At 34.4% G+C, this 25,326-nt stretch overlaps 1 protein-coding gene across 2 annotated transcripts in view; it reads left to right on the top strand.

Moving 5' to 3' along the window:
- The window catches only part of IGF1 (insulin like growth factor 1), a 55,576-nt gene extending 30,554 nt beyond the window's left edge, over positions 1 to 25,022 (top strand). Inside the window, exons 3-4 of one of the 2 annotated variants that reach the window (XM_015867574.3) lie at positions 7,482 to 7,663; positions 16,988 to 25,022. In XM_015867574.3, the coding sequence (XP_015723060.1) occupies positions 7,482 to 7,663; positions 16,988 to 17,047 (242 nt within the window). In that variant the 3' untranslated portion in view covers positions 17,048 to 25,022. The remainder of the gene's footprint in view (positions 1 to 7,481; positions 7,664 to 16,987) is intronic. The other variant, XM_085522136.1, reaches the window with a different exon arrangement.
- The last annotated feature ends 304 nt before the right edge of the window (positions 25,023 to 25,326 follow it).

Below are 25,326 nucleotides of genomic sequence, written 5' to 3'. Positions count from 1 at the left end.
TGTAAAATAATACATTATACTGTTTCCCACTCTTTCTGGGGTTTTTTTGTGTTTTTTGTTTTGTTTTGTTTTGTTTTGTTTTTTTCCTCAAAAGAATTCTAAATTCTAAAATTTCTGCTTCGTATTCCAGTGCAATTTTCACAGAACTGTAGGTCTTTCTCTTTACACATTGCATCTGGCTTAGCAACTACCGTGTGAAGTATAATGGCTCTATGGGTCTACCACATGCTTTGTACCCTTAACGGCCTCTCAAGCAGCAGTTCTATGAAGAGAACGGAGTATAGTTGCTTAATATGTGTGAGTGAAAATTGCTACAACTGCTGTACTTGGGAAATAAGTTTAGGGGTGGATATATATGCATATAATTTAAAAAAATATTGAAGAATAAAATTGCTCCTGAAAGCATATTTCCAGAGGAGGGGGGAAAAAACATTCTTCAACAGTGTGGCAGACTAGCTGATAATCACAGAGAGATAAATTAAGATCACTTTTTGAATAAATCTACATTTGTTGGCTAACCAATTTCACTGAAGTCAAAGAGTTCTTTTATTATCCACTTGAAATGTTAAAGGGCTCTCTCTTTTTTGTTGTTGTTGATTTTTTCCCTAACATGAATTTCTAAATGTTGATTACTCAGAGAAAATTCTCCAAGAAGTCAAGGTCTAATAGATTTCTCTTACAGAAGAGTGTTAATTGAGCACCTATGCTTTTGCTGTCCTAACCAACTAGTATTTTAAATGGCAAGGTTGTTAAAAAGCAAAGACCTTCTTGTCTTAGACTGAGTAATTAATACAACCGAGTATTCTACAAAGCAGTAACTCTCATACAGTATCTCAATATTAACAAATGCACATGCTTTCATAAAGTTTCACTTGTGCATACTGATAAAGCTTATCCTCTATTCTCATGCATATTAAATTTGACTTCAGAGCTAGATCATCATTCATTGAGCATTTATAAATGCTAATATATGCTCATTTTGATGAACACAAACAAAAATCAGCCTAAGCATAATTATTTTTTGGCACTAACAAAACATTGCAGGAAAGTGGAAGCTAAATATTAAATACTGTAGCTTCAAAATGCATGCAAAATATTTACATGAAAATCAGAATGCCTACTTTGAAAAATTTAAATCATAAGGTACTTCTGCTAAGGGACTTCAGGAAGGGTCACAGCATTTGTTTTTTGCTTGTTTATTAGTTTGAGCATGTGTTTCACTAGTTCATACAAGTATCAAAATACAGACATTTCCTGCTGATTGAACATTGACTTATAATTTTCCAGATTCTGATTAGGAATTCCACAGCGCTCCCAGGAAGTATTATTGATATAATACTGAACCATTTGTCTAAGATCTTCGGATGAAAAGCAATATCAACAATCTATTACTTTGCATATGCATTTATTTTTAATACATAAATGTAGAGCATAGGTCAAGAGGCATGGAGATGCATAATTAAACTGCTTTTTAGAACAAATATGGGTCATCGTATTTGATCACTAAAATGGAAATAAATGAAAATGGCTTTGCAGTCCACCTGCAATGCATGTTTTGTGATTTAGGACAAATCACAATGCAAATCATCTTACTTTACTTCAATTATCTAGACATTGCATAAATACTCTTAGAGTAGATCAGGTAGCTTTTTCTGTAGTGAAATAAAGAACACCTTTCAGAGAACAGTTCATTTTTAATAATGTCCCCCAAACAGACTAAGTCACTCTTCAGACACACCAGCCTATTGTCTATCTTAAACTTGACCTCTAATTTTCAGACAAAGAAGATAATTAAAATGAAATCTGAGATTTATCTGCTTAGCCTCAAAGAGGCAGTGAGGAAACAGAAGTCAAGAATGCTTCAACTATGAGCTCCCAGCCTGGATCTAGTGCAAAGGACATTCTTGTTCTGTTACTACATCACAGTATAGCAGTATAGACTCTCATCCTTATTTTTCAGGTTCAGAAAGATCTCTGTGGCTGAACTACTGCTCCACGGTATGCTTACACACATCCGCATAAACACTAATAAATGAGAAAAAGAATTTTGTATCATACCACTTTAAAGAAACACTCAAAAAAAATCAAAAAAATGAAAACGACAAAACAAACAAACAAACAAACAAAAAGCTGCTGTTGATGTTTCAAAATTGCACAGAACATGTCACCCTGGTATTTTAAAAGAAACATTTCATGTTTTTCAGGTCAAAATTACATACAATACCACAGTATGCTAATATGTCAGTAGCTTTTTACATTACTTTAAATGCTGCAGTTATAGCAGAAAGTTGACTATTAGCAAGTGAGGAACATAGTTCAGTGCCTTTCAGAGTGACATTTATTTCTGAATGACAGTCTAAATACCACTCCTAAGTTCTACTGTAGGGCCTGAAAAGACACTGAAAGGTACTGCAAATGAAAAGTCACAGAAAACCTAAAGGACACGTTACCGCAGTTCTTTCTGAAGTTCTCAAAAACTGTTTTGTTTTGTTTTGTTTTCTCTTCATTCTAGGCTGTTTCACATGTAATTTCTTCCTCTTAATGTTACAACAGTGGATTTTGATTCTCTAAGGAATGTCTAGTTAGTTTGACAATTGAAACTTTTGCAATCCACCTACACCAGTGATTCTAACATTGAAACTGTCAGTAGAGCAGAAGCATCAATGAAATATTTAGGGATTGGGAAACAAACAAACAAATCAAACATAAATAAGACCTACTGAATTACTACAGTGGCTTTGCATTGTTCAAAGGGAAGTGCTGTTAGTACAGAAGCCAGCTGTTTAACTATTGGAATTCTGCAACTTGGCCTGCCTTCAGTGAACTTCAGAATAGTGTGACTAAACTTTGTCTCTGCTTGCACATGGAAACAAATATTCACATATTCGGTACAGTAGATTAAATGAAAGCCAAAAATTCTATTAAGTAAACTTTGACCTACACAAGATGAAATCTCTTTTGAGCCTGAAACTGACAAAAAAAAAAAAAAAAAAAACCTCCAAGGAAATCAGTGTACAACAGCAAAAAGGAATGCCCAGGATTGTTACAAGTCCACAGGCAGCACTTTGAAGGTTGAGTAAATATAAGAAACTTTTTTGATAACAGCTGGAGGGCAGCACTGAAATTATGTCAGAAATATGAGAAATATGAGAAAAAAAATGATATAGGTGCCCAGTATACTCACACAGCAGGATCAGTCAGTATTTTAAGACAATATCATCAAAAATTAAGGAACAGAATACTGATATAAAATGTGCAGAACTCCCAACCATTTATTTATTCATATGGATTTTAATTTACAGCTTAAGTTTTCTGTTAAATCAGTCATAATGCAGAAGGGCATTTGGGCATGTGCTGAGTGTTGAATAAGTGCTTTACTACAATTTACTTTGCAGGAGCTTGAACACTGGCTTAGATCTAAGTACATCTTTTGATAATGATTATCTAATCCTGCTGTCCTTTTAGAAGAATCACAGAGTTATAGAATCATAAAGATTGTAAAAGACCTCTAAGTTCATCCAGTCACTCATTCCCACCATGCACACTAACCATGCATTGCAACATACACATGGCTCTTGAGTACCTCCAAAAATGGTGAATCCACAACAGCATCAACATTCTTACAGAGAAAAAACCTTTCTTGATATTCAATCTAAAATTTTCCTGGTTCAATTCAAGGCCGTTGCCTGCTGTTCTATCTCTATTACTTGGGAGAACATGATAATCCCACCTCATCATAAACTCATTTATTTTTTGTTTGGTGGCCCTGCTGGGCAGGGGGGTTGGAGCTACATGATCCTTGAGGTCCCTTCCAACCCGGGTAATTCTGTGATTCTGTGTGATTCTGTGATTCATTTCAGGTTGTTATACAGAACTGAGCCTCTTCTCCACACTAACCTACTCCAGTTCCCTCAGCCACTCTAAGACTTGTGCGCCAGATCCGTAGCAGCTCCATTGTCCTTCTCTCAACACGCTCCAGGGCTTCAGTGTCTTTCTTGTTGTGAAGGCCCCAAAACTGTACACAGTTCTTGAGATTCAGCTTCATCAGTGCCAAGTGCAGGGGGACAATCACCTCCCTTGTCCTGCTGAATATAGTATAGGACAAATACTGATAAGACCCACAGAAGTTATCACAGCTCCTTGCAATTCTTCATCTCATCTTTATCCATAATAACATTATATATTGCACTACATAAAGCACAATAACAATTTCAAATTTGTTAATTTTTAATTAATGTAAGCATTAGGTATTGCTCAAAGTAGAGCCGAGATTACAACATTAAAAATAATCAATTTTTCCTATTCTTATCTATTATGTTGTCTAATCTTCTCAACAGCAGTGAAGGTGATACCAGTTTCAATTTCATACGAAGTTACACCTTTCACAATCAAAATAATACTGATAAATTGTCAGAATGCCTCATATCCCACTGCGCTAAAAGATAATTGAGGAAAGAATGCATTGAATTATATAATTGATCTAAACTTAAAATGTCAAAACAACAGCTATGTTGTATGCTCAGTTTGGACAAACTGGAAAGAATTATGGATTGATAAAATGGATAAAGAACTTTAAAATATCACCTCCATCAACCAGTTCTTCTTTGGCTTGTTTAATCACAACAAAGTTAAAAGTAAACATTGTTAAAAAACAATATATTTTGCAAATTTTTGAGAACATTTGCTTGATTAATTCCTTTATAACATTTTCATGTAGAAATGGAACCCATAAAAATGCCACTATTAGCCATTAGTCATTATTGGAAGAACATTCTGATCAAAATTTTCCACTAAGGAAAACTACCCTAGTAAATGCTCTACCAAGTAAATAACTGGCTTCAATAATGAAAAAGGACATTTGCTTTGCTAAACAACTTTACAGGTTCAAGGTATTGGAGGTCTTGTTTCTCATAGGAGGAAGATTTCAGGTATCAGCTTCTGTACATAACTTTTGGAAGTTCCTGGCAGAAATACTTCATCTTACTGACCTTAAATTTTGTCACCTAGATATAATGATATCTGTTTAGTATGAATGTCAAGAGGATCTCACATCTGTACAGTTCCAAGAAGAGCTAAACGTCTCCTACTGGCTTGACAGATTTTTTTAACTTATTTCCTAGATAGAAAGCTCATGATAAGCCAGCTGAAACCAACAAATGAACAGTTCCTCCTTATTTCTACTATTATCAGTAGCATTACAAGGGTACAATAGCCAATCTACATGCCTGTCAACTCCTATGAAATACTACTCAAAAGAAAAATCCTGAAGGAAGTTTTTGAGCGTGCTTGCATACAAGACTGATATACTGAGAAAACAATGTTTAACTAATCAACAGTTTGTACCTGCAGTTCAGCAGGATCTATTAAGAAAAGGAACAGAATTTCATAGAATCACAGAATTTGCCCTTCTATGTTCTAAATTGGAGCAAGACAAAATATGGGAGAGCTCTGGGTATCCAACACAGTAATGACATTCCAGATGCTATCATGACAGCTAAATTTTAAAACTATTAGGCTTAGACAATCTGATTAATAGGCTCCAGGAAAAAATAAAAATAAAAATCCAGTGAAAAAATTGTAACTTATAACTCAGTGAGTGAAAATAGTCTGGAAAAAAAATCCAACAACAAATCTTTATCTTCCTATTCATAATACTTTTCAGTGATACACAGAAAACAATGCACACTCACAAATCAAAACATTACCGTAACATACTCCTGGCATGCTATTCTGTTTAGTCTTATGAAACAAATAATTTTTAGCAGACAATGTACAGTATAGAGGCCCTCAGTGAATTGCAATCTACCAAGTAAGCATGTTTTTGTTTAATTTATAGTCCCTGGAAAAAAAGACATTTAAAAACCTATTGTCTGGGTTTACAAAGCTCATGAGGATGGTTAGTTCTTAGTTGATTGTACTGCTGGCTGAAATATTAGACATACTTTACAACTAGAGGTCTTTTCATTTACGGATGTACTGAGGCCTCATGGGTTCTTCATCAGTGGACATATGTTTTAATTACAGGGAACTGCAAAATGCAGTGTTGTCTTCAAATTGACAACTGCAGGCCAGAATCATGGATATTAACCTAGAATTTCTGTATAGGAGATAAGAATTGCTCAGAGAGAAATGGAATTTTCATCTTTGTTGATATATCCTTTCCCTGTACTTAGCTTCAGTCATTTCTAAAAGCTGAACTCCCTGCCAAACACTGAATAACAGAGTTTTGGTCTCAGCGATAAAACTGAAAAGGAAAAATATATTAAAAAAAATAAAATGTTGATCTGACTGAATTGAGTTACTTCATTTTTTTGGCTCTTTCTGTGATTTTTCTTTCCTTTTTATTCTTTTTCTTTTTTTTTTCTTTTTTTTTTCTTTTTTTTTCCCCATATTTTGAGTTTTTATCCAATGTGGATCGTCTACATGGAAACATTTAATGCTGAATATGTCAAAACAAAACATTTAATCTTTTCAGAATTTTACTGTCTGAAACCAAATTCTACCAGAATTTAAAAATAGTTGTAGTAAGACAGAAATTATTTTGTTTCTTCTCTGAATTTAATGTTCATTCATTTCTAGAGTCATAGAAGGGCAACTATGCATCCAATTGGGCTTTATCCAAAGAAGCCCTGGAAATAACGGGTCTGTAATCTTTGCATAATATGTCAGTGAAAACTCCAGTTAGTAAAGAAATCAGAAATCCTTGACAGTGTGAGAGTTCTGTGAATCAAAGTTTAACTCTTCACTGGAGCTGAAAATGTAGTAAAACATATTTTCTACAGACTCCCAGTATAAACACAAAACATGGGACAGACCATGTTATGTTAGTCCAGTTTTCCATTCTGTGCAAAGCTATACAGTATGAACTATTCTGTCTTTACCTGCTCCATCAGCCACAATTCTATTCTTGCTGCATTTCATTAGTTACTGTGTTAGCTTATTTCCTCCTGCAAGTTTTTGGACTTGCAGATCTTATAACCTATGTACTTGTACACAGCTTTCATTTCCCTTTTGAGTGTACTCTAACTTTACACTGTGGCTTAATGTGGTGTTTCTCATTTGAAAATACTTGAAAATACTGCACAGACATTGTCTTTAATCATCAGCTACCTATATCAATACAATGACCAGCTTTTGTCTAAAAACTAAAGGATACATCTCTTTTGCAAGTCCTCCAAATGCCTGGGCGTGGCTTACTTCCTCTCCATTTTCAATGCCAAGATAATTCAAGAAAATATTTTCATAATAATTTTATAAGAAGATACATATTTGCTTAAATGCTTAAACAGCAACCACTCATAGACAGAGGTCAAAGCTGGCCATTTCCAGGAGTATCTTTGAAAGTGCTTATCTAAGGACATAGTCATAGATACCACTACCATAGTTAATTCAGGTAAAAATAATGCAACTTAATGTGATTGCTGCTGAGATCTTTGCACTTTCTGTCTAACATGAAAACTTTCCATTTGTGTTTTGTATAGGTAAGCCTACAGGGTATGGATCCAGCAGTAGACGCTTACACCACAAGGGGATAGTGGATGAATGCTGCTTCCAGAGTTGTGACCTGAGGAGGTTGGAGATGTACTGTGCTCCAATAAAGCCACCTAAATCTGCACGCTCTGTACGTGCTCAGCGCCACACTGATATGCCAAAAGCACAAAAGGTAGGCCAGGCCAAAACACAAAAATCTCTATTTTAGGAAAAGAAATTTATGACAAGGCTGGTAACTTTGCAAACAACTGATGTGTTCTGCTACTAGATACATTGAGATGTACCAGGTTTGGGGAAAATAGCATCCATGGTAGAAAATAAGGAGCAGATTCATCTCTCAGAATGCTGAATAAAAACCTGCAATTGCTAAGCTAGTAGTTGTAGCAGGCTTTATCCTGCTTCTGGGTATTAACTGAGAAGTACTTACGTCATCTGATCATAAATAGCACCTAAAACCTCTTTCAAAAGAGAAATCAAACACTGAGTGTTTAAATACTCATTTATCCAGAAAATACTCATCCTTCTTTAAGGAAGAGGCAGACTGAGTGACTGAGAGCTCTTCTAGTATTCTTTTTACTGTGTTAATGAACAAATCATTTTCTTCTTTCATCATTGTTTTGGCTTCTTTTTTTCTTTTTATTTACCAGAAGTAAATTAAATTGATAATTTAGCTCCAGTCATTACATACTTCATTTTAACTATTTAACGTTTAATATGTGTGTTCTCCAATAATTGTAAATATTCATTGTTATAATTTGTATAATTATGGAATTCAGAGCACTCAGACATCTGCCTCTGTTGTAGTAGATACTGAACATACACATAGTTAAATCTCTTTTATCTTCAACAGAGCCTATAGTTCAGCCAACACATCTTTGACTAGGCTGCCACTAAGCTCTCTTCCAACTATCTCTCCTGTTTGAATTCTGAGCATCTGTTTCACGTGTTATCTGTTATCTTCTGTAAACCTACAATGATATATCTTATTGCTGTTGACCTTGTCTCTCCTGTATATATGCTTGTCCCTTTCCTACAGTCTTCTGAAAACTTTTTCCTAAGCGGAATTAAACTGTATGAAATCCTAAGATTTCAAAGAAACTAGGAAACCAGTCTTATGTACTAATTTTCTCAACATTATCTTTATTAGATAACAACTGTAATTGTTCTAGTGTCACTTCACTTCCACAAAATAACCAAAGAAAGAGAATCCTTTCCAGCTCTTACTTAAGGGTTTTCAACCTTTTAAAGTAATGGCTGCATGATCCTTCCAGAGAAGCATCACTTTAGCCATGAACATCTCAGAAGATCCACGCAAATGTGTGTAGAACATATGTAGAACACAACTATGGACAGAAAAACTCTGTAATTTATTCATATCAAGGCACACGTATATCTAAGGCTTGTGGAGAAAGAAGGAAACAAGCTTGGCCTGTAGTCTCTGCACTTCTTCCCATACTTATTACGAGGGTGATGGGCAAAATGTACTGTAACACCATGTGAAAAGAGACAAGGTACCTGTTAGCTTTATGATAGATCTCCATGCTACTTTCCTTAGAGGGCCAAGGAATTATGTCGTTCTTTAATCAGATTTATTTTTCCCTTTAAGAATATGTGCAGGAAGACACTCTCACAAACTGGAAGAGCCAGAAGGCCTTGCACCTTTGCACATTAGATGATAAAGAGGTGTTTGAGAACGAATACTCTGTGCCAGGGTATTCCCTTCCTCAGAGAAGAGATGAGATATCAGACTTTAAGGTTTCAAGAAGCTTTTAGGACAATGCTTTTAGATATTGCTTCTAGGCTGCCCGCTGTGGAGTTAGGCTTTGGACTCAGTGATCCTTGTTGGTCCCTTCCAATCTGGGATATTCTATTTTAAGAGGGAAAAAATAGGGCAAATTTGTATTAACTGAGATGAACTAGCTACAGCAGACAGCATTCAGGAAACAAAAAGGAGAAAAAACAAGAGGTGAAAAGGACAGTAAAAAGAAATGAAAACCGAGTAAAAAATAAGGAAGGGAATTAGATTAAAGAGTCTCATAAGATGAAAAATACTGAAGAAATGAACAAACTATGAAGTACAGAGTTTTGAGAAAATGGAAAAGAAAATAAAATTAGAGAAAAGATTTTTATTAAAGAAGAGAATACCAATAAAGAAAACGTACAGGAGAAGGAGGAAAGAGATGATCTGAAGCAAAAAAACCAGAAATGCTTCTCAATGGGAAATTGGCAATAAAATATTAGAAATCTTATGGGAAAAACAAACTAAATTTCTCCTTCATCTCTGTTAATGGATAAAATTAGATTGAAGAAACAAAAATACAAAAGGAGTAGGAGAAACTGTAATTCTAATTTATGCTAGATAAGAGGAACATATAGTTAGAAGAAATAGAATGCAAGAAGAAAAAACTTATACATTGAAAAACTCTAGTACATATTTCCATGTTATTATTTACTCTTTCTTTTTGCAACAGTAACTGCCTCCACTGAAGAAAGACAATGCAATGCACATATCTTTTCTTTGCATAGGTTCTTCCAAGATGAATATATTTAGTTAATTCTGTATTGATATGTTACTGATTTTAACAAAAATATTTTGTTTCAAGTTGAATATTTTTTTTCTGCTTTACAGTATTTTCCCTCTGATTATTTTTCCATGTATATGAGGTAGATCGTAAACATACAGAAAGAATATATAAGATAATGTATAGGAACTCTGTAAATTCTTACTTAGATACAGGATCTAAGGAGGGATTAATTGTAATATTAGTTGTTCTCATTCTTGGATTTTGTACACAATCAGTGTCTCCTGTTATTCATTCTTCCAGTGTAGTTTTAATTTCCAGGAATAACAGAATCTCAGTAAACTTACTACATTGGAGGTGGTTGTTCTGATTATAGGCTAAACTGATGCAGATTGTTAGTCATCACCTCCAGGGATGGTGACTCTTCCAGCCACTCCTCCCTGAGCCTGTAGTGTTGCCAGAAGTTGTTGTGGCCAAAGTGCAGGACCCAGCAGTTAGTCTTGCTGAACTTCATTCTATTGGCCTCAGCCCAGCGATCCCCAGGTAGATCAACACTTCCTCCCAACTTGGTGTCATCTGCAAACTTACTGAGGGTGCACTCAATCCCCTCTTCCAGACCAAAAAAGATATTAAACAGGTCAGGAGCCAATATGTATGCGTAGGGAACACCAATCATGACTGATAACATCTGGATTTATTTCCATTCACCACCACCCTTAGGGCCCAGCCTTCCAGCCAGCTCTTTACCCAGAAAAGTGTGTATCTGTGCAAGCCACAGGCTATCAGTTTCCCCATGAAAGTACTGTGGGAGATAGCACCAAAGGCTTTGCTGAAGTCTAGGTGGACCATGTCAACAGCCTTTCCCTCATCCACAAGGTGGGTCACTCTCCCATAGAAAGACATCAGGTTGGTCAAGCAGAACCTGTCTTTCGTGAACCCATGCTGGCTGGGCCTGATTCCCAGACTGCCCTGCACATGTTGTGTAATCTCTCTCATAAACAGAGGCAGGAACTGAATGATTTATGTGGCCTGGGAAACCAAAAATGACTGTGGTGGTAGAAGGCTAGCATCACGAATGAGTTTTAATCCAATTATGGAGAATGTAGGTGTAGAGTTTTCTGGGTTTTTTTGTTTAGCAAAAAACCAAGATGTTTTTTTCTTTGGGATTGTTATTTGTTCCATTCTAAAGCATTTATTCATAGTCAGATATGAAAGTTTCTGAAAGCTAAGTAATAAACACTTATATTACATATATTTTACATACAGCATACTTTACAGATTTTAAAAAAAGAAAGACGAAGAATGCAGTTAGAAGTGCCTCATTATTGCCATAGCTGCTGTATACAATGGAGCACATATTCAACCTTAACTCTATCTAAGTTAGATACCAAGCTTTCAATATCTCTGTAATTGCTCTTTTACAGTCAGCCTGCAAAAAAATTACCTTAAACTGGTACAGCCAATGACATGCATATTTGCTTGCACAGAGAAATGAAAGAGCACAATGCTATAGCCTCAGGCTAACCACTCCAAAGTCTCTCATGAACCAGATGGGATAACTCAGAGTATGAATTTCAATATTATCGACCTTAATGAAGTTGTGAACTATAGAAACATGTCCTTTCTGTAGTGCCCAGCAATCAAATATCCTTCTCAGACATCTATCTGAAGGATACCAAACTCTCATTAGAGCATATGTGTCCTACTTCAAAAGAAGTATCACCCCAACTCCCTGCAATATTTGATATCCTTTGAGCTGTAGCCTACAGAGGTCACCAAACCTCTCTGGGTCAGCAACTGTCTGTAATGAAAAAATGTTTGTAATTTGAGAGGCATTTTGAGACATTAAATATATTTTCTCCAGTGCTGAACAACTGATCCAGGCTAAAGTACATGAAAGTCCATAGAGAAGCATCAGCTTTTTTTTTAAACGCTTAATAGCTGACAGAAAAGAAAGTAACTTTCTATTATTTTTTATTACAGGACAATGGTTGGTCAATGAGAAAATGTAAAAACAGCTTTTTGAGTAGCCATCATATGTAGATGTAACAATCAGACGAATTTATACAAAACCAATGTATCTGTCTAAAATTCAGTAAGCTGTGTACTTTTTACGTGTTGGTTCTCTTCCCCCAAATACAATCTACAAAGGCAATTCACCTTCAAAGACAAACTGAAATAGAATAGGATCTATCCATATAATCTTTATTCAAATTATGTCCTCTAAAATATACTTCCATGACCATTCAGATTCCTCAGTATAGCAGCTGTTCACCAGAAACACAGAAATGTCATTAAATAAGCAAACTACAAGTAACTCAATTGATTTTCTCCAATAGGTTATTTAAGGAAAACTAGGTGAATGAACTTGCTTTTCAGTTTAAAGTTTAGACTGAAAATAATAATAATAATGATAATAATAAATATGTTTGGGCCAACTGTTCTGGTCAGTTTAGGTAAGAGAAACATAATTATTTTACATCCCACTGCAACACTGAGGCCAATACTACACAGACTGCTTCCCTGTCTTCTATTTATTTTAACATGAATTTGGCACTGATAAGGCTGATTATAAAATTCACTAGACAAAGAACAGGAAAAATATAAATGTAATTAAGTGCCATTCCCTTCCATCCTAAGCAAGAAGACCAAAGAGATGTACGTGGTATGATTTTACTCTTCCTCAGATTTTTATTCCTTATTCTTTAGTATTTATATGTTGAAAGTACACAAATGTATTAACAGCAAACTAGTAGAAGGAAGTGGGTTCTCTCAAAAGATCAAGTACTAGCCAACATCCTTTCAGATTTTATTTAATCTTCAGAATTTAAACATACTAAATGGGACTGAGAAACAGTGAAAATATGATGGTTTTACTTTAAGAAAATCTTACTCAGAAAACAGAAAGCGTATTGCGTGATTTCTCATTAATCTTACTAAGATTGGCTTTATCTTTCGTAATTGGCTCTTTATCAACTCACAGATACATTTACAGACCAAAATATGCTTAATGGCATTAATCCTAATTCGTATTACATCCATATTACATTACCAGAGCCAGCGCGGGAACTTTTATGTGTAAGAGATAGAAGGACTTGGCCTCTTCACTTCAGAAAATTTTCTCCCATTGCTTACTTCCCAGCCTTGTTATTTTGTTACCAACCACACTGCCCACAGAACCAGAAAACTTTCAAATAGACCTTAGAGAGTCCGTAGCTAAGATATCATGTGTGTTACTACAAACATTAGAGTTTCCATTTATTACCAATAAAGCAAGAGATCTTTTAATGCCAATATGAATTTTGGAAGTCCATCCTAATAGCATAAGAATGCTGTTGCATGCTTCCCAGTACATTTCATCTTAGCTAAATGACCTTTACTGTCACTGAGGTTGTTGTTATCCGTAAGTCTCCAAATATCCATGCTTAAGGTGGTAGGCTTAAAGTCTGAACTTCTCTGTTCACAAAGTGACTTATGCAAAGTTAACATTTTGCAACTGGCATCTTAAAATGCTTATTACATTTGTCTATATCTAAATATCAGCTTTAAAGTTCAGACAAACAAACAAATACACACACAAAAATCTTTTTTAATTACTTAATTTCATAGTCAAATAAATTAGGCAAGATTTTGTATACTAGAGTAAATGTAGATCTCTGATCCTGATTCAGGCATTCATATTTTGTTTTCATTAGTCTCAACATTGCATACTTGGAAATAAAATGTGTTATATGTGTCAAAGTACTTTCTGGCATGCACGTTAATCTATTTATGGATCAAAATGCTGATTCCAGAAGAGAAACTGTTCTAAAAGCTACCTGCCATCTTCCCTCAATTTCAAAGCTAGCCTGGGTATTGTGACAGCTCTTTCCCCATATACATGCGAATATTAACAGCTGTAACTGAAAGCTTGCTATATCATGGTACTTGCTTTATTTCAGTGATTAAGCAATTTTGAAGTCAGACAACAACATTAATTGAGAGAATTTATTACTGAAGTGAAAATGGCTGTTTTTCATAATAAGGCTCTTACTTTCCTTGTAGATGATGAGTGTGCAGCCTTTAAGAATATATGACTTTTGTTGCAAACAGGATACAGTGTATAATTCTTTTCTTATATACTGGTAAAATTTCCTCAAGCAGTAACAAGGCTATTTTGTTTTGTTGCCATGAGGGAAAAACAAGACAGATGAGTCAAGGAATTCCCATCTTCTTAGTGCATTATTACAATACAAGCACTTCATAGAATCACAGAACCTAGGTTGGAAAAGACCTTAAAGGTCATCAAGGCACAGCCATCAACCTGAAATACTGGGATCCATCTTCAAAACATATCTTTCAGTGCCATGCCCACGCACCCCCTAAATACCTCTAAGGAAAAGACTCCAACACTTCCCTAGACAGGCTGTTCCAATGTCTAATCAACCTCTCCATGAAGCAGTTCTTCTTGATATCTAACTCAAACCTCCCTGTCTCAACTTCTGTCCATTTCCACTATCACTTGAAAAAAGAAACCAGCACTCTCCTCATTGTAGCTGTAGAGAGCTATGAATGCCCCCTTCAGCCACCTTTTCTCCAGACTAAACAGCTCCAGGTCCCTCTGCCACTCTTCATAACACTTGTTTTCTAGTCCCTTAGCCAACTTAATTGCTTTTCTCTGCGCACACTCAAACAACTCAAAATCCTTCTTGTAGTAAGGAGCCCAGAAGCGAACACAGTATTTGAGATGTGGTCATGTAATGAGGTAATCACTAGTCCTACTTGCCACACTATTTCTGATGCAGGACAGGATACCACTGGCTTTCTTGAAGACCTGAACTTACAGCTGGCCCCTGATCTGGCTGCTATCCAGCTGCTCAGGTTCTTTTCTGTTAGATGCATTTTCAAGACACTCCAGCTCCGCTCTGCTGCATGGGGTCGTTACAACCCAAGTGCAGCAGTCAGCATTCAGTCTCATTAAATGTCACACATCTGGACACAGCCTATCAAGCAGCCCATCTGGGTACCCCTGCAGAGCCTACTGCCTTTGTGCAGACCAACACTCCCACTCAGTTTGTTCACAACTGCAAGCTTACTGAGGATGCACTTGATCTCTTGATCCAGATCACTGATAATAGCATTACATAAAACACTTGTAGTGTGAAGTAGGATCCTTAACTCATGTGAAGTGCTACAATGATAGTATAACTGAAAATCGTGAAAAATCCAGAATTAGTACTTTAGGGTGAAAACTAAGTGTAAATGAGAGAAAACTAGAGAAAGAAAAGGTAGCTTTAGAAAAGGTGGAGAGAAACAAACAACCAATCAGTGATAGTATAATGGTAATAATTTTTGGAAAAGCTGAATTTAGTTTAAATTTTTGTTTCTGTATTCAATCCATTCTAGGAAAATTATTTTATAACTATTAGTAAAATTTGATTGAGGTAAGCCCACATTCTATTGAATTGATAGAACTAGATAACTAATCTCTTTGGCATTCAGTATTGTACTTTAGGCTAAGAACATCTATAAAGGAAGATTTCTAGCAAAGAAATATCTTTTTCATGAATACTTCACTGTTAACAAATTTGTCTTGTCAGTGATGATAATTTTAAGTTTAGCTCAATGATATTGCTTGGTCATATAGTTAATTTGGGACTTGCTGGTTTCACTGGATTTGGTATTTCTATATATTCTAAAAAGCATAATTCAACATGTATCCATCAGAACCCAATCCAAAACCAATGGCAATCAATAAGCTGTATATGAACTAAAGTTTTGTAATCTTTCATCAGTTTCTGATTTTACATTTAAAAGATACCAGAAGCAAAGTAAAAAGTTGTATATAAAATAGTACTTTGTATAGGAAATCATTAAAATTTATATATACTGTAATACACCAAATTAGCTTGTATTCTCCTTCTGTCCATCAGATGTTTTCACTACTTTTTAAGTTTCAGAGAAGGTTACATTTCTTTTTCTAGTGCTAAAATAGAAGACAGCATAGTGGCACATCTCCATACATATGCCTTAACTTAGTATGACTTTGTATTTTGTGGTATTCTTGTGACAGCAGCCACAATTTCTGTTCACAAAGAATTTCACTTCTGATGAGGACTATAAAAATAAAAAGTCACTTATCAATTCTGCATCTAGTCCAGTAGAAAACGGGAAGTTTGGAGTCCAGCTAATATTTACCAGCATGGTAAGGGAAGTAATCATACCAAAAACTGGATAGAGCAGCTTCTAGTGCTTCCAAAAACTAGCTTGCATATGGAAAGACAGTGAACTGAGGGCATTATTCATTTTAAAGGCTTCTTGATTTGCTTGTCACATTACTCTGATTAAGAGAATACAAATTATTTGGCTGCTGCTCCTGCAGTGAACCCACATTAGCCAAAAAAGACCTTACCTACACATCTAATATGCAGCTCATGCAACATGTAGGTAGCAGAATTCCCCCTGGTAATTTTGAAAACCTGCTCACTGGGTACCAAAGCCCAGAATGCTCCATGAAGCCTACAAACACAACTTTAAAGTTCCATTGGCCCCCTTGCATCCTGCTTTGCAAGGGTCCTTGTTCTGAAAGAAAGAAAATTTGTGGCACCTAACTGTCTGTCTAAGCCCATCTAGGTTCCTGTATATAGAGGTTTCTTCTGCAAAAATGCTCCAAAGTAACAGCTTCCATTTGGCCGACTTTCTCCAAATATCATTAAAATGCAAAATGTAGTTATGTTGCAACTACTCAGATCAACAATGACAGCAATCAAGATGTTTATACCCAGAAGAACAGGAAAACTACAGTACAAATTTTAGGTAGTCAAGTTCTGAGTGATCTGGTAGAAGAGCTCTAAAAATTCTAGCATTTAGGATAACTTTTTTCTTACTAACCTGTGTGGTCATATAGAGCATTAAAATCTATCTGGAATAACTTCTTTTCTTTTCTTTTCTTTTCTTTTTATTTTTTATTTTTTTATTTTTTTTAATATCTTCAGGAAGTGCATTTGAAGAATACAAGTAGAGGGAACACAGGAAACAGAAACTACAGAATGTAAGATCATGCCATCCACAAGAATGAAGAATGAATGTGCCATCTGCAGGATACTTTGCTGTAAATAAATTATTTGTTAAAATTGGAAGACTAAAAAAAAAACCTATGGTTTAATAAGCTTGATGCAATCTCAACCAATGGGCATTCTCCCAGTGAACAATGCAACTAAACATTCCAATATTAAGTCTTTTAGAAAACAGAACATTTTAACCAGCTAAAAGCTAAAAAATTTTGTGGTTGATATATTACTGCGTGTTAACCTCTTTTAGATGTCCTGCACAAAATCTCTTAAAAGTCCTGTGCTCCTCAAAAGCCTACAAATTTATGGGCCTTTGATGGATTCAATTGCACTAAATTAACCTATGAACACTGGCTGTTGGAGTCATTCATCAGCCTTGTCTAAGTGGTGTTTTTTTATTTGCACTTCTATACAAGCAACAGGCTGTTTGTTCTACAGTGTCTGATAACATTGTTTGTCTACCCCTTCATATTTGCACAGTCTGACATTCCCAGTAACAGCAGCAGTAAGGTAACATATACAGTTTTGAACATCCATTAATTCCATCTGTGACATTTTGACAGAATATGGGTTACAGATACATTTGTTTTAAGACAGCTTCATTTTTCCTTCTCTTGCAAAGATGCAGTTTACTGCAACTTGCAAGACAAAAGATTTTTAAAAGCAGTTACAGCAAACATAGGCTCTCAAACTATTAATGATTCTTCCAGGTAATTGTTTGCAACAGTATAGGTAACTTTTCTTCCTCCATATAATGCAGTATGTAAAATTTAGCATATCAGTAATACACATATATCAAACAGTATGTAAAAATCTCTGTTTTATAGTACAACGGTGCTATTTTGTAGTTTGTTATATGAAAGGGTCTGGCCAAATAGTAATAGGTAAAAGCAAATATGGATATATGAATTTTAAATAATAAAATAATTTTGTGATTATTTGGTTTAAATTACTAAAATGGTTATGGTTTGAATGATGGTGTTTTCCCCTAGTTACATGACACGCAGATTTATAGATGACTAGGTTCAGGAAAGACAGTTAATAAAAGAGTTCTCAAATAATTTTAAAGAGTAGCACATTGAGTCCTTAATCTTTCTGAAATACCAGATTTATATTCAAATATAACTGAGGGTTAATCAGGTCCTCTGCCATTTTAACTCTTCCCAAAATCTAATGTGACCAAATTAATCAGCAGCTGTTAATCAGCCCATTGCATCTCTCTGTGTATCAGAAAAGCTAAGCTAATCACCAAATTACAGTGTAGAATGTTTTCAAGGAGAGATAAACCACAATGTCCTACAAACTGCTACTTAAAACGGCTTTTCATACAGTCTTGTAGGAGACATTTAATATATTCCCAGATAACATCTGACATATAAACTTGGTATGTAATGCACTGATTCTAACATTAATAACACTTTATTCTGATCCATTTTTGTATATCAATTCAGTGCTAGATTAACCATGCAGTGAAGATGGATAGATAGCCAACAGTGTCCTAGAGTGAAAAATAAGATAGCGTGAATCATAGAATTACCCAGGTTGGAAAAGACCTCAAAGATCATCAAGTCCAATCCAATAAGATAACATGAGAGAAGGATAGAGAATGCTGGGGAAAATGCACTGCTCCATCATGTGCAGAACTGTACGAAGGGAGCAATTAGGAAGATGTTAGATCAGATCTGTAAAGGCAATATTTCTCTTTAAAGGCTCAAACCTGTCTCACCTTCTACTACATTCATGGGAGCTGACTGAATTGATTAAAACACAGAAGAATCTCAGTAGATTATATATTGTACAGTTCATCGTGAGTTCCCTGTGAACCAGACAGGGAAGGTAGGTCTTAAAAGTGTCACAAATTCCTTGCTTGTTCCCACTTTATTTCTTCTTAGGAAATTTGGGTTTCATATTTCTTTCAAGAAAAGTGCAATATTTTCCCGTGTAATTCTTTAAATCCATCTATGAAAAGCATGTCTATGTGCACAATAGGTTACCATCACACTGTAAAAATGGAACAGTGCATGAATAAAAAGAATCAGCCACAGCTGTCATTGACTGTGACAGGTATGTTGAAAAATGCAGGTACAAAGAAGTAGATGGGGAAGCTAACCTACATTACTTACCACAAACTTAATACAAAATTGCAGCGAATCTTTTATCAGCCATGGTTTTAATAGGATTTTTTATTTTTTTTTTTATTTTTTTGGTGGGAGCGAAGTTTTTTTTTTTCCAATTTAAATGGTTGCTAAGAATTCTTAAATGCATGCTAAGAATGAGACATTATTTTGAAATCATAAATATGTCATGTTTCCATTTGGCATATCTTGACTCCTTCCATCTCCACTGCTCTGAAGTTCTAAGACAGGAGGGTGAAAAGATATGAGCACAAAAACAATTTGTGGTTGGCAAGTTTTTTATAAATATCATCTTGTTGATTCAGAGGTAATGATCTGAGTTTCTCAAAATAATAAAAAAAACAAACAAACAAACAAAAAAAAAACATAGGGAATTTTGTCATTTAACTTCTGTAAGTTACTCCAAATTTTGTGTTCATCTTGTGATTCATGCAGTCACATTCATGTCACCATATTTCTCCTGCTGATAAATTATAATCTAAAATACTTCTCATAGACAGTGAAATTTAACATTAGAATTTGACAACTGTCTAAACAAATCACAATTCTCGAATAATAGCTTTAATAATGAATAGTTTCTAACTTCAAAGGTAACACTTGGCATTACTAGAGAAAAACTGGAATCACAAAATAGAGGCTAGATCTGCTACTGTCGAGGTGAGAAATCCATAGATGGGGTATGCATAATTGCATAAGAATTCTCCAGTCATAAGGCAGTCAGCACATGATATGCCAGTCAGTGAGAAAGAAAAAGGACTGCATTAGCTTAATAATCTCAATAAATCCGCTGCTTAGAGAAGCTGAAGTATAAGCCAAAACATCTCCCTCCCAAATGTACAAAGTAGTCTGACTTGAAATATTTCTTAATTAGAGATTTTCAAAAGCACTTCAGATATTTAGGAACAGTGCTTCTACTAGATATAGTTTATTCTCATAAATCACTTAAGTAATAAAAAAAATCCCACTCCCCATCCTTCTGTGTCACGTAATACACATGACAGAAGTCACACATTTTTACATTCTTGAACTGACATAAAACTTCAATTACTACACAGAATGTACTAAAGTGCAGATCTAAAAGTGAATTAAGCCTCATTAAAAGGACTTCTAAACCCTCTGAAGTTAATATATCTCTTTAAAGGTAGAAAAATTTGAGCCACAAAAACAATAATCATTAAGATTTTTAATGGAAAATTAATAAACATTCTGCTCTAAATGTATTTACATATACACACATCTGGATGAAATACTGATATGAGGCTGATTGGAACTGTTTAACATAGAGAGACAAGAAAATCACAGTTTTCTTTAAAGAATTCAATTCCATTCGTAACTAGCAGCCAGTTCCACCTCCTCCAGAAAGTAGGTTTTGAGTTAGCATCGGTGCTAAACAGTGACTGATAAAGACTCTAAGTCAATCTTTGTGTCCTCCTGGCTCTCCATTTTAATAATCAAGTATATGGGAAGACAAGATCAGAAAAATGCATGTATATTTGCTTTACCTTTTACTGATTTGGCCAACAATGCCAAAGTGGTGCTATTGTTTTGTTTAAGAAAGTACTTGACTAAAATATAAAAGAAAGCGTAAATATTTTTTTAATGTATGAAAATGACACTTATATAGGTATGGTTATTAAAATAGAAATACAACTAGCCATAAATCTTCAACTTTTTTTCACTCCAAAATGGCAAAGAAATCCTAAATCAATGGGGATGGAGCAGGAAAGTAGAGTAAAAATGATGTAAGAATTCATAGACTTGGACTGCAGTTCTGAATCTTTTCTCAAATCTGAAACACATATGAAGAAAAGCATTTAAAGTCAAAGAACAATGAATAGGACTGAAAATATGTTCAGATTACTGAAAATTCTGTACTACAATTAAGATTTTTAAGACACACTCTAGACTGAAATCAGTGCTGAGTTTGGCTTAAAGTCAGTAGCATTACGTGATTGAGATTCTTATTAAACGCAAGTTTCTGTTTATATCTGATTACTTTCTCATATAGCTGATTACTTTTCATGTCATGTCTCACAGGAGTAGCTATTTTTAAAAAGCGGGACAAAAAATGAACTTGACCCTATCAAGGAATGAAGAAACAACATATTCTTAAATGAAACTGTTGCTATTATTAATTCTCACCAGTTTCAAACTGTGAAAAAAAGTTGAAATACGTGGCTAACAGTGTGATTTTTTTAAAAAAAAAAAAAGTTCATGTGGTCACTATGAGCATCCTAATGTGCAAAATTACACATTTCATTGTTTTGTTTTGTTTTTTAAATGATGGTAGATTAACCCAAGTAGAGATTCTTAGAACCTGTAGGCTAGCTAGATTATTGATTTTCTGATGAAGGTAAAAATCAATATATTTAAAATGTTTTATTTTTAGTTTGAAAAGGAATAGTACTAATTTATTTGGGGACTCAATCTATGCCGGTCCCTCATTTAAGGATACCATTCAGTAAAAACAAGTCTTCCAAATGCCATTCTTATATTTAAAATAAACCAACAAACAAAAAAACATTAATTCCTCCCTCCTCCTTCCCCAGTAAATCTAGTTTAAACACCACTAGAAAAGAATTTGTATTATTTGCCTGTTACTTTAGGGGATTGTTTTGCTTTGCTTCACCTTGATTTTATTTGGGGAGCAGGAGAAAGGAGGAGGAGATGAGGCCTTTGAGTGACTGAAATTTTTCCACTTGAGAACAATCCACAAATAAGAATTTGCCTTGGTGAGATTACTAATTATCCAATTCATGCATGGAAATTACATTAAGTAAAGCAGTCATTAACACGAAGTTTTTATTCATTCTAATCCTACACTATACATTTTGCTTGTCACAGCATCATAATATTCTACTGGACTCAAACTGTCCACACGCACAGTATCTGATATAAATCTTTTATTTTTTACATGAAGGGTGTTATAAGAATATCTGAAATTTGATTACATATAGTACAGTAAAGAGATACCAGTCTATCAGAGACCAAAACAAGAAGGACCTCCCTGATGCTTATCTTACATTAGGAAATTTTATCTAAGTTACATAAAGGGTGAGTGTATTTGTGTGTGCATATGTATACACACATATATAATATATATATGTGTGTATCTATAAGTTACTAGAATGTGGGTATGTGTACGTGTGTGGGCACGTATATTATGTTTTTATTCTTTTTCCTCTCAAGTAAAATTTGAATTTCTTGCTTTTAACATATTTTGCATGGATTATATTCAGTAATCCAACTGGAGTCTAATTTTAGAAGAACAGTGTATAATATGGGTGTCACGAGCTATATCCAACATTTGTTTTTCACACCTCAAGAAATCACGTGATTTTTATATCATGAGACACTTCTCTGCTGTCATCAAGCAAATCTATTTTTCTGTTTAAGTGTGGGTGTAAAATACAAAATCTGAGTACCTTATTTTCAAATATGAACTTAAGAATTTTGTTTCATCCTTCTCTGTATGACTTCTGTCAGGTGAGAGGTTTTTTTTTAAACTGTTCATCCTTTCAAATTAAGAATAACATGTGATACAGAGAGGTATTAAGATTTTTGTCATTTAATATCTCCTCTATTATTCATCAATTAGATGCTCTTTAAAAGTAGAATATATGTTTCTCTGTATTACCCTTAGTGATTTCAGAAGCGGAAAAGACTTACTACTATAAATTCATATATACCAAAAAAAAAAAAAATTATAACTTTTTTGATATATCTGTATTCTTCAATGATTCTGTATTTTGCCACCCTGGCTCACAAAACTCATAAAATCATCAGTGTTATACTTCTGCTGCTAAACACTCTTTCCAACTAATGTTATAAATATCCATTTACAATACCTATATTCACACTTGATAGATGTTTTTAAAACAGCATAAACATGGTTGAAAGATTATTTTTCTTCATATTGTAAAGGTATGAACCATTTTTAAATGAAATCAAAGACATTCCACCTTACTACATTTTACATGTGTTAATACCATCGCATTGCTTGGGAAGCAACAACAAAATAAATGCAGAACAAACAGGACTGTCCTCTGTCTTGGCGAATAAGATCACACTTCATGTACTGTCGTGTTAAAGAAAAAGTTTAACCAGATAACTATAAATACAACTAATTATGTGAAATTTATATTTTGTAGTGAAATATCTAACTTTGTAAATTTTAAAATCAAATGTATATTCCATTATTTCTGGTTTACTGGCATTAACCTGGTCAGCGGTATGAAAAATTCACTTCTGCAGTGATCAAAGGCAAAAAAGACCAATAAAGTGCTGCCAATGAAAGAGACAAGACGGACTTTTTTCATCCAAAGACACAAATTCTATCCTAAATATAATTCTTTTTTAAAATTTTAGATTAGAATTCAAAATTGACTCAATATAAATTCTACATATGACACTTTTCGCTATTTCCACTTAGAAACATGTTTGAATATAATAAAGCACATGCAAGCTACACTGCATGACACAGTAGATCAGTAGATAAATCTTACCTTTTGATTTATAACCATTTCTAAGGAACTAGCTCAATGGAATTCTATAGAAATCCATTACAAGATGAAATAACAAAGCTTTGTTAAAAGTGTATAATCATAATAGTTGCCTGATTAAACTGCCTCATTAAATTAGTGTCATAAGATTCTCCACTGAAAGCATATTGATTCTGATAACGTTCTAAACAGCTTTACCTCTAGTACGATACTTCACGTTGCTTCTGTCAAAATGCTATAGTCCTGTTTTACAGTTTCTTAATTCTTGGAGTCCATAGGTTGAATATTAAATGTTTATCAACCCTCAAAATTTTTGGAAACAAACTAGAAGAAGCAGCACCATCTGGTGCTGATCATCAAACAGCACATGGGCTTCCTCTCCTACCAAATTATCTGCACAAGACACCAAAAAGCGCTAACTGAAGAGATCAGTGGCACTTAAATTTCAGAGATCACCCTTTCAAATAGAAAAATTAACTATCATCCCTTCCTTTGCTGTTGGACTTGCATTGGTATCCTGTCTAATACTGCGGTTTCAATGATGCAGGCATGAATGTGGATACATGAATTTCTGATTTCACTACTGAATAACGCTACTATTAACATTTCAAGTCATTAAAATGAAACAGTGACAATTGTTAAGTGTTCATTAACTAAAAACAATTTAAACTCTCTATTAAAGTTCTAACTGGATTTATTCTTTTTTTAATTTTCTTGTGCTTACTCATAATACAATGTCACTACTTGATGACAAATAATATTTCATACTGTGTATGTAACATCATCGTGTTGCAGAATCCCCCAAATACCTCAACAATGTCTTTGTTGCGCTATTCTCCCCATTTAGCACTTAAAAGCTTTTCTAGTAATGACCAATAAATCAAAAAACAGAGCTCCTAATATGTATAAACTTAAAAAAAGAGAATTTTTGCTAGTTTGCAGTTCATGTAATGTCATTTTGATCATTCTCTTTCCCTGTCTCTATGAGCTGTCTACAACTCAAAACTTTGTTCCATAAATAATAGTGTATTCATGCTTTTAAAGGCTTTTATATGCTTTTATGGTAGGTAAAGGTTGGAAGAGGTAGTTGACTGATTTTTCACTTTTATCTACTTTGATTTCAGTAAAGGGCTTTGTCACTCTGTATACATAAAGGCTAATGCACCCTTTGGTTTGTAGAATGTACTGAAATGTTCGCAGCCCTCTTGGTATCAGGTCCAAAATGTGAAGCATTACTGTTAAGAGGGTATCTTTCTAATGTATTTGTATGTATAGCTTACACCTCTGTGAGGTCTAATAAAGGATTATGGTTAATAAAAAAAATGTGTTGAAAATTCCTCATCCACACTGATTTTGCAGTAGTTTTCGTTCTTCTTTTTCTCTTCCCTACCACACAAATTTCAGTTCTCAGAATATAACAAAACCAGAACACAATGAGTAAGGCTCATTACAAAGCAAAAACTGACACAGAAAGTTAACTACATGCTTGAGAGTCTTGAAAAAATGAAGGGTCAGTAGAAGAAATTATTTAATCTATAGATAAAATGAACAATCAGTGAATGACAGGAACTAATAGGTATCTGAATTTCAGTGTATAATCTCTCACCCCAAAGCTTCTTGCTATACG

Source organism: Coturnix japonica, chromosome 1, assembly GCF_054131305.1.
Source record: "Coturnix japonica strain WE chromosome 1, WE-NBRP24, whole genome shotgun sequence".
NCBI classification, from domain to species: Eukaryota; Metazoa; Chordata; class Aves; order Galliformes; family Phasianidae; genus Coturnix; species Coturnix japonica.
Note: the sequence above shows the minus strand (reverse complement) of the source record. Positions and strands in the feature narration are given on the sequence as shown.